At 45.1% G+C, this 18,215-nt stretch overlaps 1 protein-coding gene across 1 annotated transcript in view; it reads right to left on the bottom strand.

Moving 5' to 3' along the window:
- The window catches only part of Lama1 (laminin subunit alpha 1), a 130,839-nt gene that overhangs the window by 15,038 nt on the left and 97,586 nt on the right, over positions 1 to 18,215 (bottom strand). The window contains exons 40-52 of the mRNA XM_059278034.1: positions 16,143 to 16,278; positions 15,216 to 15,309; positions 13,689 to 13,805; positions 11,735 to 11,917; positions 11,329 to 11,483; positions 9,062 to 9,205; positions 7,837 to 7,970; positions 6,837 to 6,987; positions 5,864 to 5,988; positions 2,782 to 2,932; positions 1,284 to 1,428; positions 341 to 482; positions 123 to 237 (exon numbers count right to left, since the gene is read on the bottom strand). Coding sequence (XP_059134017.1) covers positions 123 to 237; positions 341 to 482; positions 1,284 to 1,428; positions 2,782 to 2,932; positions 5,864 to 5,988; positions 6,837 to 6,987; positions 7,837 to 7,970; positions 9,062 to 9,205; positions 11,329 to 11,483; positions 11,735 to 11,917; positions 13,689 to 13,805; positions 15,216 to 15,309; positions 16,143 to 16,278 — 1,792 coding nt within the window. The remainder of the gene's footprint in view (positions 1 to 122; positions 238 to 340; positions 483 to 1,283; positions 1,429 to 2,781; positions 2,933 to 5,863; positions 5,989 to 6,836; positions 6,988 to 7,836; positions 7,971 to 9,061; positions 9,206 to 11,328; positions 11,484 to 11,734; positions 11,918 to 13,688; positions 13,806 to 15,215; positions 15,310 to 16,142; positions 16,279 to 18,215) is intronic.

The following is an 18,215-nucleotide window of genomic DNA, read 5'->3' as shown; positions in this document are numbered from 1 at the left end:
CGGCCTCCCTTGCCTCCCACCCACCCGCTGGTTGAGAGCTTGCGGCTTCAGTACATAGATAAACCACTGGGCACTGAGGGAAAGCCATCATCCAGACCCCCACGACAACGCTTGCTTCCCACCTCCAGCGCACAGCCTTTTCTCACTCCATAGGAATTTCTCAGCAGATCAAAGGTGGACCTGGATAGCTCCAGGTTCTTGATACAGCCCACGTAGTTCCTGCTGCTGACCCCTTTCCTGGAGGCAAGGACATAAGAACCGGTCACGTGCTTGGTAAGAGAGGCCTGACAATCCCCCATGACAGCTCCACAGTGAGGGGATCCCCAGTTTCACACCGCACCTCACAGCTATAGAGTGAGGTAAGCCCCCCACGTAAATCAGGTCTTTTTCCAGCCGATTGAGGTCAGAAGAAGCTCCTGGGGTTTCTCCCTGCTTGGTCTCCTTGTCAGTGGTGTCGTAGGCATCAAAGACAGCCAGCAGTCCTAATAGGAAGCAGAAAGGATCAGTTAATGTGAATGGAAACTTCCCTTAACACAGTCCTTCATGAAGGCATGTTTGTGGCAGATATCAGATCACACTGTGAAACTCTGAGACTGTGTTAATAAAATTAACCTTGGATCAGGGGGCAAAGCCAGTGACTAGTTAACAAGAATTAGCCATAGAGAGTTCGGAGGACCCAGGGACATGGCTAGACAGGCACCAGAAAGAGTAGGGAGGGACTTAGAGATTCACGGCTTTTGGGTCTGGGACATGTGGAGAGAGACATGCTTGCCAGGTCTCCTCTTTGATCTATCAGGTTTTCACCCCAATATCTGACTTCTGAGTCTTTATTGGTAATAGAACAACTTAGAGAAAAACAACACATTCTGCTAATTTGACCAGCATTATTCTTTACATTAAAAGACAATTGTCGGCAGATACAGAATACACACAACTGAATGGTAACAGTAGGTATGTGGAAGAAAACGGGATTTGATTCTTGTTTCCAGTTTGGCATCAAATGAGAAATAGCGAAATCACAGACACACAGAATAATACTGTTCTTCCAGTAAGAAGCAAACCGCGTTGCTTCTTGTTCCATAGACAGAGGTAGCTTTCAGTCAGAATATCACTCAAGAATGTACTCTTCTTTTCTAGCCAAGTGGTGAATGGTAAGGATGGTGTACTCTGATATCATTAGGATGGAGCCAGGAGCTAACAGAGCACAGTGCCCGCTGATTTTAGAGTGTTCTTTGTTCTTAGAGGGGCAGCCAACATCACAGACATCTACCCTGTGCACCTACCTTGCTTCCGGTTTCTCTGGAAGGCGATTTTGTACCAGGTTCCGTTGTTATACCGTCTGTCTGTCATAAGAGTGAGGGGTCCTGACCCCAAATCCACCATCACCTTAACCCTGCCACGGACCAGCTCGATGGACAGAAAGTCCTTCTGTGAAGGAAAGAACAGTTCTCTGCAGATACATCTTTACCTCTAGGCTCTTCCCACCCAAGTCAGGGGTGGAAGTAACCTTTTAAAGTCAAATTGGGGAAATTGAGCCTAGCCCCATAGCTGGTCCATTACATGAAAGTAAAAACACCCCCAACGGCTTTGTAGAACGTTACTGAGAATTAAGTGAACTGCTCTCCATTGTTACCCAGATCCATATTTTAGTAGGAGAACTGGACTCTTCTGCGTGCTTCTTATTTAAATTGACAAGCGGGCTGCTTCTGAAAATGACCAGCATACAAGATGAAAAAGGGGACCATTCCCGCAGAGGACACTCAAATGAGGATACTGTGGTGGATGGACAGATGGCTGAGCGGTTAAGGACACTGGCTGCTCTTGCAGAGGACCTGTGTTCGATTCCCAGCATCCACCTGTTAGCTCACAACCATCTGTAACTCCAATCCCAGGGGATCCAGTGCCTTCATTTGGCCTCATACATATAGTGCACAGGCAGAGAAACTACACATAAAATAATAGTAAGAATAATTTAAAAAAACAAGGCCATAATGGTTACACAAGGAACAAGACGCGGTTTGAACGAGGACTTAATAGCAAACGTCTGACTAATACCTGTGCTAAGTGGAGGCACCCTTCCCCTCAGCACTCTCACATGTTCCTCGTAGTTCTTTATGAATTTGTGTTAACTGGTAAGTGATTTTAAGTGGGAACCTGTGCAGCATATATGTGTAGATTACAGTAGTGTGTGCTTGTGGAAACTGGCTAAAGGTAAATTTACATGAGATACATTTCCATATCCTCAGGAGACACCACTGCAGAACTCTGTCCTCAAGCCATAGTATGGCTGCCACCGTGCTCCTCACAGTGGGTGTGACTCCCCAAATGAGACCTTGACAAGCTCGGGTCGTTGATGTCCCCTCAGGGAATGTGTGTCCCCTCACCTGAGACTGCAGCCAACCACTCCCTCCCTTCTGTGCTGTCCTCCTCCCTGTATGGAATCCCCCAGCTCCCCAGGGATGTAGGAGGTGGTGGGATACTTAGGAAAGCAGAACTGATTGCAAGGGTTCTCGTGTACTCAGTGTTTGGGAGCCCATCACGCATGCTGGGGTGAGACGTCTCAGTCCTGCAGCTGTCTTGGGGACTCTCTTGTTCCTAACTCCTCACTCTTATTCCTCTTAGTGAACCTCATAAACTCATCATTCTCCCCAGACCAAGCATTTCTCTGGTCTGGAGTGAATGGACATTTGTCCACATCTCCCCAGGAAAAGTTCCACAGGAAACAGGTGATCTCAAAGAAATGGGACTGGACAAACACAGAGGGCCAACCGCTTCACTTACAGTGCCATTTGAAGCCAGGTAGAAAAGCAGCCCATTGGGGGAGAAGGTACTGAAGAGGATTACTATCTGAGTCACGGTGGTCCGGAGTGTCTTCTCCACAACTGCGTACCCACTTCCATCAAAATGGAAGGAAGAGTCTTCATTCTGGGAGCTGCGAAGGAGAAGCCATGAAATACCATTCACTCTCGGGAGGGTGGGGAGACAAAGGAATTCTTTCATCCTAAACCAGGGTGGAATTTTATCTCCATCACTCACTGGAGGCGTTAAATGTAAGGCAAGTGGCGCCCCTAATTTGAACTTCTGAAAACTGAAGTCCTCTACAATCTGAACAATCTGAGCACTGACAAACACGATGACATGAGGGGAAAAGTGTGTGCCAGAGACAGAGACAGACAGACAGAGAGAGGGTTTAAAATATACAGAACCACCTCGGGCTATGCGCATGTTGTGTATGTAGCATAAACTTTGTGTCTGGATTCAGATCCTACCTCCAGGATACTTCATTATGCATATGCAATTATCCCAAAGTCCTAAAACACAAATCTAAAACGCCAAACACTCTCAGTCCCAAGCATGTCAGTCAGATAAGAGACACCCGACCTGTGATTGACAAGGCACTTAGCATGCAGGCAAACCCATGCAGACCAGAGCCCAGCTGCTTTATAAGGTAAAGAGAGTTAATGCAAGTGGCCATTGTGGCAGGAAAGTGAAATCTGTTCACTAGACTATAACAACTACACATATTTCTACTTATCCAATGCACGTGTTTGTTTCCTCTAATTTCCTTTGGTGTAGCCATCCTTTCTCACTTCCGGTGCCTTCAGGATATTTTTACGTTAGCATTTACCACTCTATTGTTTTTCATTTTCTTTAGAGGCTCTCTGTGGAGCCCTGGCTGTCCTGGAACTCACTACGTAGACCAGGCTGGCCTTGAACCCACAGAGACCTGTCCCTGCCTCCCGAGTGCTGGGATGAAATGTTTGCCACCATACCTGGCTTCTCCTAGTTTTAACTAATATATCAAACAGTAAATAGGTATCAAAAGGACCATATTATGAGCAATGTCATTGATGCCTTCAAGAATGCTTGGTATGAGTTTAAAGCTTGCATATTTTGAGGTAGGTGTACAGCTTTTAATGAATTATACATGCACAAAAATACTTTTTAAGACCAGTGTATTCCTGTTTTTTTTCCCCCTTATATATCAAAGGCTGACTGGACTCACAATTCAATTACCCTAAACTTTAACTGTAATTAATCACAAAGACACTCCAAAAGCTTTCCTGGAATACCACAGGGCTTGAGGGAAAGCTAAAATGAGAGTAGTTTGGGATATGAATTTTAAATTTCCTCCGTGCAAGACTAATAGCTAAATTTAGCTTCACACATCCAAGCAGGGTGGTAACCCAACAGTCAAGCAATCAGGCTAATGAGGAGAGGGGAGGGGAGGGGAGGGGAGATGAGGGGAGGGGAGGAGGAGGGAGGGGAGGAAGAGGGAGGGGAGGGAACCATAGCATATGTGTGGATGTCAGAGAACAACCTTGCATGTGGATTCTCACCTTCCATCCCACTTGAGGCAGGATCTCTCTCTCTCTCTCTCTCTCTCTCTCTCTCTCTCTCTCTCTCTCTCTCTCTCTCTCCCCTACATACTCCAGATTAGCTGGCCTGGGAGCTTCCAGGAATTCTGTCTCTGCCTCCTATATCCCAGCAGGAGTTATAGAATTACACACGTGCGATATTATGTACAGCATCACGTGGGTTCTGGGGATTCGAACTCAGGTCCTCATGCTTGTATGTCCAGCACTTGACTCAAATGTTTTCTTCGACCCTAATCTCTGCTTCCTGCTGTCTGGTCTGACTGAGGACACAGTCGCTAGAGCCAGGCAACTGGGGTTCAAACCCCAATTTCCCAAGTTACTAGTTGTGTGAACATGAAAACGTTCCCTAATATCTCTCTCTCTCCTTTGCTGCTTTCGTCTCTAAAGGAAACCAGCAGAGTGTTCTGGAAAGATGCACACAACTTGACATGTGCAAAGTTCTTAGGACTAGTGCCCGGCACACAGCAAACGTGCTCCTTGATGGTGGGGGTGTCTCCAGTTAGCTCGTTCAAGTCTAAGAGACACAGGTGACGTCGTCTAAAGATACAGTCCAAGAAAACGGTAAAACCAGGGTTCGAACAAACTTCACAAAGCTGTCCTGTCCTTGTGTGTGACTCCTTCCTACCCAGAGCCCAGGAGTTCTCTTACCCAAGCACCTGAATAATCTTTGTTTCTGGTTTCTCTCCCTCCTCACAGCCTGCTCAGTCAGGGCAGCCACAAGAAGGGATGAATTCCAAGGCAATGAAGATTGAAAGTGAGTCTCCTGGCCCCTGGGGGCTATGGAAGGTTTTTGGGCTAGTTCCCAGAAACTTCTGCTGGAGCCTCTGTGGGCTTATATTTTAGACCCATGAGACCCATGTGCTCCACAGTCAGCCTAGGTTTACTACCCTGAGCTGCAAGGAGACTGTCTGGGCTCCTGACTAGGAACAACGCCCAAGACAGATGCAGGCTGGGACACCACATGCTTCATCAGTGGCTCTAGTACTTGAAAGGGTGCTGGTACCTGCAGGCACAGTCAGGGGCCTGGGTGAGGGGGCCCTGCTCACAGAGGGACCTGGGTAATAGTACCTCCCCCCAGTTAGTACTGAGGCCTACAGGAATCCCAGATGTTCTGGCCCTCTGTCCATGGGCACGTGACAGCTACTCTCAATACACCAACTCTACTTGCTAATTAGTACATTTTCCACATTTCTTTAGTGAGAACTGCTTTACTCAGAGGCTCACAATACCCTTCAAGAATGGAAGAGATGGGTGATCATCAGAAAGATGCTGGTACTACGTGAGAGTATCTAGCAACATACGAAAAGACGGATTAAAGAATTAACTGGTTTAGTTGCCACTATAAACCCAATACAATCATTGACCTGAAGGACACTAATGACCTAACAATAGCAAGTCACACAAGGCAGGAGCACAGTGCATGACCTCTCAAGGGGCTGTAGAGCACAGAGCTAACAAAACAGTTGGATGTGGGGATGGATTACCTTCCAAAGCAGCCATTGCACTTCCCTTCTCTTTCGACGTAATTCCACAGGCCGATTGATTTGCCATTCAAGAAGGCCTCTCCCATGCAGCCCTTAAAATGAGTAACCTTCACAGCGGGAGATTTCTGATGTAAAGACAAGAGCAAAGACATGATGCATAACCAGTTGGAAGCATACATTCCCTCAAACCACCCAGGGGGCTCAAATGCCCACAGTTAAATTCCAAGAGGACACGTGATGAAACGGCCCATTTGCAACAGCTGGATTTACTGCCAAGCAGGAACAGTTTGCATTGTTTGGTTTTCTGAGGGGAAGGGGGAGCTGAGAAAAAGTCTTGTTATATATGTAGCCCAGGCTGGCCTCACACTCTCAGTTCCCTTGCTTCAGCCTCGAGAATGCTGGGATTATAGGTGTGTGCGCATGACCAGACCCAGCTCTGGATAGTTTCCTAAAGATCAACTCAGTTGCTAGGGGTTCTAGGGCAAGCCTGTTAGAGGTGATCATCAGACCAGACAGGGGGTCAGTAGTCTAGTCCAGGTGGGATGCAAACCTTCCTTTCAACCTCAGAACACTGAACCCAGTCCAACTAACCTCAGAACACTGAACCCAGTCCAACTAACCAATGTCATTAAACAAATACAATGCACCCTTGCCAAACACCAATTAGCATAATTACCACTAAAATCAAAAGAGAGAGAAAGGGACTTCACAGAAATTACTATAAATTCATTGAATTTCCTATTTCAGCATTGGAAAAGATCTCTCTAAGTGGCAAACGGCACCATTGATTTCTCTTGTATTCATCTTCACGATTAAAAATGACCTTTTACCCTGGCAAACCCAGCACAGCTCTGCAGACTCTGCTAAAATGGAAACGAAGAAAAGCAGACACTTTTGGCTTGTGGAGGACATACTTGACCACAAGCGAGTCGACGAGCCAGTGGGTCTTGCTCAGACACTCAGAGAATATTACCTTGATTTGACCTCCAAGCCCTCCAACAAACATTAGTGTTGAATTGTTTATGTCCAGAACATTCGCCAACCCCGGAGACTTGCTTGTTTTGACTGGTGGATTCTCAGCCGAACTTATTTCCTTGACACTCAGTGACCCCATGTTTCCAAACCTTAGGTCAGAAAGAGTTGCAAGGGGAACTTGAAACATTTCACGTGCTCACATGTGTCAGCATGCCTTTCATCCCCCCTGCCTGCTCTCCTTACTCCCACTTACCCATTCAAACTCTGTTTTACTCCCCCAGTCATGTTAAGGAGTTCCTGGGAAAGAGACGTTTCATCCCACCCTTTCCCTGTTTGATCATTACTGAGTTAAACTACGTCTGAATAAAAATCACTCCTTTCACTATGACACCGGTTTTTAACAAAAAGTCAATATTTCCAGCAACTCCATCAACAAAAACCCCACGATATTACAGAAAGGTAAAAGGAAAGTCCTAGGGAAGACTGCTTGAAGGAAGTTGTTTCTGGGGTGGGGGCTTTAAAAAGGAAGGATTTGGCTTTGTATCTGAATTTTAAGAGAACACATCTCCCGTTTTCATCCCGTCTTCCCCTCTTCCGTAGCTTTTCACTAAATCCTCTTCGGTGGAAGAAGCCACTTTACAAGGCAGGTCTCCCTGGACTTGGACTTCCTAAAAATATTTTTAAAAATCCGGGGACTTGGAGAGACGACGGCTCTGTGGTTAAGGGCACTGGCTACTCTTGCAGAGGACCTGGGTTCCATTCCTAGCACCCCCACGGTGGCTCATCACCGTCTCTAAGTACAGGTCCTGTGGATCCAATGCTCTCATCTGGCTTTTGAAGGTACTGCACACTTATGGTGCAGATACTATAGTTACAATTAATTCATCATTGGTTGTTTATAATCCAACTGGGACTCGAAGCCTGTTTATCATATATGTTACAAACGTCTTAGAAGGAGCAACTGAAAGTAGAAAGACGCTGGAGGATGCTCTCCCTACCTGGTTATGAAGATGCTGTGCCATCTGTTGTCATTGATGGAGACATCTGGGAATTCCAGCCTTGTGGACCCGGAGCCCAGGTCCCACAGGAAGGCCACTTTCCCCCGCCGCATCTCCACTGCGAGAAAATCAGACTGGGGGAGGGGGGATGAGTGGGGATGAGTTCCATAGTGTTATTTACATAGCCAACACAACACTTCAGTGCTTTTCTGGAGCACGGAGATTCCCGAGGCAGAGGATAGACCCGATATTAGTGCTTCTGCAGACTGACCATCCACTATGCCTCTCAGGAAGCTCCCCAGAACACTCAGTGGGGTTGCCACCAAGCCACAGGAGGACTGGGCAAGGCGGCACTCGCTTCTTTCTGTTTCAGAAGGTGCCAATGGGTGTGTGTGGCATGCATACTAAGGCAAGAGCCACAAAAGCAAGCGGGCTTCTCTATTCTAGTCTCCTCAGAAGACATCTGTGATAATAAACATGCTTCTTAATATCTCCTTCCTGACATTCCCAAGTCCCAAGGGCTTGGATCCCTCCTGAATACAGCCAAAGGAGCAGTGGTCTTCTCTAGGAAACGTGTCATCTAGGGACCATGGGCAACTCCTTGGCAGGAAGGACCTGGATGATGCCTGGCAATCTGAGAATAACCTCAAGTCAACAGAGGCATGATGTACCCAAGGTGTACCACTAAGGTGGCAGATGGGGGCACTGATAAGGTATGTCACTTTCTTGTTTGTGGCATGTGTGCCCGTGTTCATGTGTGTGTATAAGTTCACATGTATGCATATTAGCAATGGCATGTTCACAAAGACAGAAGACAACCTCATGTACATTCATAGGTGCTGTCTACCTTTGAAACAGGGCCCCTCACTGACCTGATACTATCAGTAGACTAGGCCAGCTGGCCAGGGAGCCTTAGAGATCTGCCTAACTCTACCTGCCCAGCTCTGGAAACACAGATGCATACCTCAACACCCAGGCTTTGTTTGAGTGGGTCCTGGGAACTGAGCTCAGATTCTCAGGCAAACGGTTTACCCACCAACCTATCTGCCCAAACCCTAGGCAGTTACTTTTGCATTTATTTGAAACCCAATGTTACAATTGTAGCAAAGGTTACCCCTGGTAGGAGAATTCAGTGACTTCAGGACCGTCACATTGATGTTTTCATCATGAGAGGGTCCACCAAGGAGACACCTGTATTCCCAAACTCCCAGGGTCGCTCACTTACACTGGTGCTGCTGCCCAGGTAGAAGAGAAGGTTGTCGGGCTCTTGTGTCTTAACATTCAGAGTAAGAGTGTTATAGTTGCTAGAAGAAATCTGAGGCTGGTAGGCACGGATGCAGTCTCTGTCTGCAGACACGGCAACTTTGATCTGACGGGAAAAAGAAAGCAACTCATGACCTAGTGACACACAGGGGCAATTCCCCAGGTGTCTCTGGTTCCTCTGTGCATAATTCATAAAACACTTTTGGTTTCCCAGAGTGAGACAACATCAACTGTTTAGATACAGGATAGTCATGTAAATCAGGATTTGCTTATTTAGAGACAGTGTCTCTCCTGTGTAGACCAGGCTGGCCTCCAGTTGAAACACATGATCCTCCCTGCCTCAGCCTGGGGTTATAGGTGTGTGCCACTATGAAGAACTCAGCTTTTCTAACTCTAGTCTTCCACAGAACAGCAAGTGCTTTTAACTGCTGAGCAGTCTTTTTAGTTTTCCTCCTTTTTTTTTCCTTTTCTTTTTGAGACAGGGATTGTCTGTGTTAATAGCTCTAGTTGTCCTGGAACTTACTTTGTAGACCAGGCTGACCTCGAACTCACAGAGATCTGCCTGCCCCTGCCTCCTGAGTGTTGGGATTAAAGGCGTGCGCCACCAAGCCCAGCTACAGCTCTTTAGTTTTCAATAGATTCTTTTACATAAGGCACTGTCTCATTTATACAAGATTTAATACCTTGTGACTGTGGACTCTTACCACCTGACCCACAGTCAGGATTTGTTGTGGATTATTCTTTTAACTAGGCAAAGATAGGTTACATTTGTTTATGCTGTGGAATATTACTTTAACTGTGTAAAAGTGTATAACTTTTTTTCTGCTGCATTTGTTTATTCAGAATGTGTGTTGAATTATGTGAAGATGTGTTGCATCTGTTTCACCTTGCCTGCCTAAGGCACCTGATTGGTCTAATAAAGAGCTGAATGACCAATAGCTAGGAGGAAGAGGGATAGGCAGGGATGGCAGGTAGAGAGAATAAATAGGCAGAGAAATCTAGGCTTGGGAGAAGGAAGAAGGAGAGAAGGAGAGGACAAGGGACACGCCCAGGGCAAGAAGCTAGGCAGATGGCAGCCAGCCAGAGAAGCAGTGAAAGTAAGGTGTCCAGAAGCAGGAAAGGTAGTAAGCCCCGAGGCAGAAGGTAGATGTGGAGAAGCAGGTTAATTTAAGTTAAAAGAGCCAGCTAGAAATGAGCCTAAGCTAGACCGAACATTCAAAACTAATAATAAGTCTCTGTGTCATGATTTGGGAGCAGGTTGGTGGCCCCAAAGAAAAAGCCTGATATAAAGTATTTGATGATCCTTTGTTAAATAAATGCAGGGGTAACATATTTATTATATCACTCAGTAAATAGCTATAGACTATTATTTATTACATATTGCTTGCTCTCTTCCTAATTATCTGTGTATGGATTTTCTATTAATTTCCACTCGTCTAAGTCTGCATTAACCATGGGATTTAGAACTGTAAGTCTGTCTCACACTTTCTTAGGCTGTCCATGACACCGAGGGAAGTAAGAGTGCATGGGAGCCTGCATCCTTTAATAGAAAGGAAGACTCTTGGAGAACCCAGAGTGCCTTTCCCTAGAAAGCTGAAGAAAGACTAAGCTGAGGTGAGGGTCACGCTCTTCCTCTCTAGGGCCCCACACTGTGGCCACTGTATACTCTCTCGGGAGGCTTACTACATGCTTAAAACAAGTGAATTGATCCATGGGTAGTTACTGAACGATTCCCCAACTTTGACCTCTCTGTAACCTCGTGTACTTAGTGAAGTATACTTGTACAGCATCTGCATGTACACAGATTGTTTGCTCAGAGTCCTGGAGGGTGAGGCCCATGCTACTCAATTTGGAGAGTACTACCAGCATTAAAAGTTAATTGGTAAACTGAAGGAACAGAACCAGATGTAACCACTAGACTTAATGTCTTCATGGCAGCAAGGCTAAGTTACGAAGTCAGGCATTAACTATATATGTATTAATCCCCATACAGTAAGGACAACTTTTTCTTAAGAGTCTTTGAACTCTTAAATATGAGCAGGATTCTGAGGAAGATGGTTTAAATATAATGAGAGGAGCCTAAGAGGACATGGGATTACTGAGATCTGGGCCTGTAGAAGTTGCAGGGGAGTTGGGGTGGCTGAGCGCCAGGCCCACTGAATTCTGTAATTGTGAGCAGGAGCCCAAACTTTGGGAGCTGTGGGGTTCAGAGCCACAAGCCCAGCTCACCGAAGCTGCTTGTTTCCGGGCCCGGCTGATCAGAAGCTTGATCTCCGACAGGTTTCTACTCAGGTTTTCTTCCAGTGTTTTCAAAGGCTTCAGTCGATCGAATAAGAGGTTGGCTTGCATTTCCATGTCTTTCATTTTCCTTCCAGCCAACAGAGCTAACAAAGACAAGGAGGCAAGAAAGTTAGGCAAGAAGAGAAGAAGGAAGGGAAGTGCTCATTACTAAGACACCGGATAAGACGGAACAGAGTGATCAAACCCTGAAATATATGAATAATGCACACAGCAGCAATGTGCATTCCCTGAGGCCCCTCTCCTTCACCAGTGGAAATCTACACGCTAGGACAGTTTCATTCTGCATCCCTGTGCACCCAGCTCTCTCCCAATCGGAGGAAGACCACCGACGTACTGGCCATTGTGGAGTTACGCAGGAGGTCATTTGTCTCCTGTACTGTGGCATTCACTCTGGACAGGTCCGCTGATGTGTTGAAGACCCTTAGGCTTAAACCCAGGACGTCCTCTAGTGTCTTCATGGCACTCCCGTTGGCGGCTGTGGCCAGCTCTCTGGCTTTCTTCCCCTTCTCTCTCACACCTAAAATAAAGGCAAGGGCAAGCATGCACCCCGCTGAAGACTCAGAGAAAAGTCTAAAACCACAAATGTCATTTTACACAGAAACATGTCCCAACCATTGTTTTTCTTGTTGAATACTAAACAAGGCTTCTTGCTTTCCACGTCAAAGAAGGCTGTATGTTTATATTTTCTATCACCCCACTAAAGAGCCAATGAAATAACTTGGATATTTAATTCTCTGGAACATTACTTCAATTGCACAGCGAGACTACAAAAGCAGTGGCTCGTGGCTGTGCCCTTAGTCCAGCTCTGGGGTGATACACTCACTGAAAGTACTTTTAATATTTTACATATTGATTTAGTGTGTGCGTGTGTATGTGTGAGTGTTCATGACTATGGTACACATTTGGAAGCCAGAGGACAAGGTGTGGGAGGAGGTTTCTCCCTTCCAGTGTGTGGGGTCCAGAGATGAAGCTCGGGTCCCTAGGTTTCACAGCAGGTGCCTTTACACAGCGAGACATCTCTCCAGCCCCAGACATCACTGAGACATCTCTCCAGCCCCAGACGTCTCTATTTAGTCCCTGTTTGTAAACCTTCTCATCTTCACCCCACGGCATCTCATGTCTGGATAAGAAGGCTCTGGAACTTAAGCCTGTAACTAAGAGGGAAGTGGCCGCAGCTGGATAAAGTGGTATTTAGTCACAACGTGGACTGGCTGCTACTACAAGGGACAGCAGCTTAGGGAGGACATGGCTGCAAAGGGAAAAAGAATTCTGTTATTCAAGGACACCTGGCTGAGAATGTCTGTCTCAGCACACAGAGTAAAGTATTCACTCCGGAAGAAGCCATATAAAAGTATACAGCAACTAGACACGGTGGTAGCACATAGCTGTCATTCCAGCACCAGGAAGCATGCACAACACAGTCATGAGGTTGAGGCCAGAAGACCCCAGAAAATAAGCGAGAAAATCCCTATGCAGTTCTTCCCTTCTCTCTCAACTTTCCTGCCAGTTTAACTAGGCCCAAATAAAACTGTGAGTGTTTTATTAAATTAGTTGAAGGATCATTTTCCTTGGAGTGGTGAAAAGAAATGGAAAGAGACATTTCCAGGTGAGAAAGCCCCAGCTGGGCCTTAGAAACAAGCAAGGGGACCTGGGGTCACGTACACAGCGCATGAGACCACGATTCATTTGGGTTATAACTCAAACTTATTTAAAGTGTTGGAGAACCATGTGTTTCCACATCATCAACATGAAATCAACAGGCTGACTTTATAATGTTTTCCTGTCTGAGGGAGGAAGACCACAAAATGAGAGTTCCTGCATTTGCCACATTCACAATGTGTCTGGTGTCCCCTCCAAGGGGAGGCAAGCACGTTCTCTCTTCTTCTTGGCCTCTTTGGAAGGTCCCTCTGTCCCCAAAGTGCTGTGTCAAACCCAATTTGAAAGCCAGTAATTAAGGTGGTTACAAAAAAGCCCTTAAAACCTTTCAGAGTGTAATCATGATGTTTTAGAGTATGATTTGATGTGTTTGTTTTAAAAAGTTTCAAAAGCCCCTAAAGCCTTTCAGGATGTAATCATGACGTTTTAGAGTGTGATTTGATGCGTTTGTTTTAAAAAGTTTCATGATCTTCATCTCTAAGTCACACTCCTCTCAAGCTGAAGCTTAATCAATCTTGGTCTCATTTTCGACCGTAGTTCCTAATGAGACATCAGGCAGGACTTGCCCATGCTTCTGTGGACCGTTTTCACAACAAGAAGGTAATTATGCCACGAAACGCATCTCTGCTTACCTCCAGGAATTTCTCTCAGGATCCAGAGGGAGTCGTTGGTCTGCCTTGTAATATTATCTGCACTCTCTTGAAGTTGACTCGTCAAATTTTTCAGCTCATCTAGCTTTAATGAAATACCTACATGAAGGGGAAGGAAGGATCTTCTTTAGGTTAGTTTTCTAGAACACTACCGAGGTAACAGCTTTATCATTCCTCATCCATCTACCAAGTATACAGGTTCCTGCAGATGCCTCAATACGGAGAGATCCCCCAGCAATTCTATCCATTGAAGACATTGGGGATGGATTTGGTTTGTCTGATCATTTTTTTTTCTATCTTCCTAATGCCTTTTGCCTTATTACTTGTTCTTGAATTTTGTGTCTAAGTTCATAAAAGCGCACAGATGAAGAAATGTTTAAACTGTCAGACTGTAATTTTCTCCCTGTGCTGGAACCTGCCTGGCTCTTTATGGTCCTCAACCTGCCACTCTGGCCAATCAGCTCTTTTGTATTCCCTTCACCTACCGAATCTGGACTCATCTCAACTTCCTCTGCTTTTAATTTACACTGTTGAATCAAAACTTCTACAGTTTCTGTTCATAACATGAAGCCACATTGAGCATTTTGAACACATGATTAAAGCCTGGAATTTTAACTGTCAAGAAGTTCACAGTTCAATGGCCTAGAAGGACCTTTACCTCTGTAAACTGAAGCCAAAACCCATCAGCATTTATGATTGAGCTGGTGAGCAAGAATTGTGAAGATCTAATATTCAGAGGACAAGGGAGGTTCTAATTTGTCTCATCACAGAGAAACAAAAATGCCCTGGTCCAAACCTTTGGTTCAGTCAGCTACAGCAGGGCCTAGCTCTTAATTCAGACAGCTATGGCAAAGTCCAGCCCTTGGCTCATGGAACTACGGGAGGGTCTAATGCTACTCCTACAAATTTCCTGCATCAACGTGAGAAGCATATTATACATTAGGAAAAATGCCATGCCTGCACATTTTCTCATATAGGACAGATTCTTGCCATTTTATGTTATGCTCGTACATGTCCTAGGTGATTGCTTGTATACTGAACTTGTAAACTCTTGAACTGTATAGGTATTTATGGAAAAGGATTGATCATATATGATTTAATCCAGTAACATTTCAAGGAGGGCCTATCAGGTTTCCAGCCAGATGAAAAAAAAAGTAAAGATAGCATTTTATAATATAATAATATAACTCATTTCTTCAAGGAACTGGGATGTTTGAGAAAAAAGAGGAGCATCTGCACATACACCAGGAGGAACAGCAGTGATACCAACTCTGGTAACCCCTGGAATGTGGTCACAAGGAAGGCTTAAGTACAGAGAAGCGTGCACGTTCAAGTAAGTGACGACACTAGGAAAAGATTCACAATCACCCAATGCTGAGATAAGGCGAAATCCCAACATGAAGGAGAGGAAGACACACGTGAAGCTTCCAATGGCTCTAAGGAGAGTGATCTCCGAGGATGCTCACTGACATGTGGCCTCTCATCCTGCTCCTCCAAATGCAAACTGACCTTGCTGCTTCCTTCTGGCACTGATGCTTTCTTTTAGAAATCTGGATGTGCGCTGCAGAACTGCTTTCCCCTGAGAAACCAGGGATTCCGAGACCTGAAAAACAGAACAATTCACCAATAGTAACCTCCAAGAGAGAGCAGCCCCATTGGAGGGAGGAGCAGCAGCCAGATTCCAAATCAGAAAGTCCACCTCAGAGCCGGAGGGGAAATTCGATGTCTGAGAGGAAGAACGCAGAGACATGTGTAAGTCTATAAAGAAGGCCATTGGCCATTACAAAGTTGTGAGTAAAACGAAATGTCAAGTGGGTATTGGACAGCATCAATGCCTTATCAGAAGAAACTGAGATTTCCTCCTTAATTGTAGGCATTAGTCTTCACAAAGAAGCAAAAATGACTAAAAACATAGAGTGAGATGGTGTAATGCATTTCTAACTATCCAGAAGTCTGGGGCGGGGGACTCACTTGAATTCAGTAATTGAAGGCCAGGCTGTGCAACATAGTGAGACCCTGTTCTCTAAAAATTATTTAAAGGGCAAATGATATGGCAAAGAAACAAACAAAAACACAAACAGATTTCACCAGAAAAGAATGTGTCTAAATACATTTGAGCCAATGAGTGTATGCTCAAAAACCTCCCAGAGCAGCGGTTCTCAACCTTCCTAATGCTGTGACCCTTTTAATACAGTTCCTCATGTTGTGGTGACCCCCAACCATAGAATTATTTTGTTGCTACTTAATAATGTAATTTTGCTACTGTTGTGCATTGCAATGCAAATATCTTGTGTTTTCTGATGGTCTTAGGCGACCCCTGAAAACTGTTTGACCCCCAAAGAGGTCGTGACCCACAGGTTGAGCACTGCTGTTCTAGAAGACATGCATGGCATGCAGAAAAGGAAGAGGCACAATGAAGCCCTGGGCATTTCTCACCAAGCTTGTTTCATTTGCAGTCTCCTGAGCATCAGCGGCCAGTCTTCCTGCATCTTCCATCATGATCTGGATGTTGGCATGAACATGCGCTGCGCTGGTGGCATTCACAGACACGTTTCTAACGTTTTCAAGGTCTCTATCAAATCGGCATTATTTAGAGATGTTATTAAAAAAAAAAAGCCAGTGGGGTCACTCATGAATACAGTAGGTGCCTACTAAAGCTGAAAGCTTCCTCGTTTCTTCTGAGAAAAGAAGCCAGGACTAGCAATCAATGGCTTCCCCTCTACACACAGAAGTCATGCCTGAGAAGCTGCTTGTCATGGCAACACTCGGAACTGCTTTTCCTTAACACTGAGGCTGCTGATGGCCTCAGAACCTAGAGAAACATCATCAATTACCACCATTTGTCCCCCATTTTCCTCAATCCATGTTGAGGTTCACGGTTTGTGTTGGGGTGCTCCTGCATGTGTATACTGCTTATAATCTCTCTTGCAAGCCGTTTCGTAATTTTCAAAAAGCTTTCTGAGCACGTGCTGGGGTGCTGTACCCCAACTTGATGAGATTCACTTGGCTGTCTGCAGGAGGATCAGATAATATTTCCATCAGTTGAACTTCATTCTAACAAGCAGGCAAATAGTTTAGAAATTTGCCAACTGGCAAGGGTGTGATTTCACTAGCTCTTACACAGACAATGAAATGTGACAATTGACACATCTTTGCCTGCTGAGGGAATCACTTCATTTTCTCTCCAACTATATTGAATTGGGCAATTCCCATACCAGACATCAGCAATTATTGTCTCTTGCTATTTGACTGGGAAATTCAATAATTTATAAATTTAAAAAAAATAATGTTATTTAATGTTGGCTATCACACTTAAATTGCTTTCACTACTCTTAGACTAAATAATAAAGATTTTAATCTAGCCATGGATGGAGCCCACATATCTTTAAGGAATGATGGGAAATGATACAGAGAAGCTGAGGCTCTGCCGCCATTTTTTTTTACTGGTTGCTATGGTACTCACAGCATTCAATTCAGCACCCAACTTATGCGATAGGCTATTGAGTCATTTTTAATTGCTTTTGTTGTATAATCTATTCTTGACACTATTTCTCAATGGGGAGTATTTTCCAATTCACAAATATTCCCACCATGCTTTTTATATCCATCCTTTACACACAAGTTTAAAGAAACAAATTCACCAAATAATTAACACCCCAAGATTAGCTAGGCCTACTAGCCTAAACTAGGAGGCTGATTCAGGAGGATCACAAATGCAGAGCTAGCCTGGGCTCCACAGTGAGTTCAGGACCAGCCTAAGCAACTAGTGAGATCTTGTCTCAAGATGAAAGTACAAAGAAGACTGTGGATACAGCTCAGTATTAGAGTGATTGCCTGGCATGCATGAGGCCCTTGGTTGGTTCAATACCCAGTACTTTAACACACACACACACACACACACACACACACACACACATCCCATAGGAAAGAAACTGTAAATCCTAGCCAAAATCCAGAGCACGTAAGTTACCATCTTAGGGGAGGAAGAACAAGGTACAGGAAGCCAGTATTTGATGAGGTGCCCTAGGTTAAGTCCAATGTACAAATAAGCCTGGGAACCATGCTGGCTAGAGTTATGCTTTATTTTTAACAAGATGAGGAACAGTTTAAGCAATAACTACAACTATTTGTTAAAGTGACTTTGGGATGGTAGCTGGAGGGATGGCTCAACTAACCACTAAGAGACCAAGTTCAGGTGCCGACACCCATGTTGGGCAGTGCTCAACAGTCTGTCACTTTAGCTCCTTTGGATTTGATGCCCTCTTCAGGCCTCTGTGGGCACTAGCACACACTGTCACACACACACACACACACACACACACACACACAGACACACACACACACACATACTGTGCTCTCTCTCTCTCTCTCTCTCTCTCTCTCTCTCTCTCTCTCTCTCTCTCTCTGGAAAAAATAACTACATTATAAGCATAGACCACCAAGAACTAGGATAAGGATGGGATGTGATATCTCTCAGCACTGGCAAAGAGACTGCCAACACTTCTACAG

The sequence above is a fragment of the Peromyscus eremicus genome, chromosome 13, assembly GCF_949786415.1.
Source record: "Peromyscus eremicus chromosome 13, PerEre_H2_v1, whole genome shotgun sequence".
Lineage (NCBI taxonomy): Eukaryota > Metazoa > Chordata > Mammalia > Rodentia > Cricetidae > Peromyscus > Peromyscus eremicus.
Note: the sequence above shows the minus strand (reverse complement) of the source record. Positions and strands in the feature narration are given on the sequence as shown.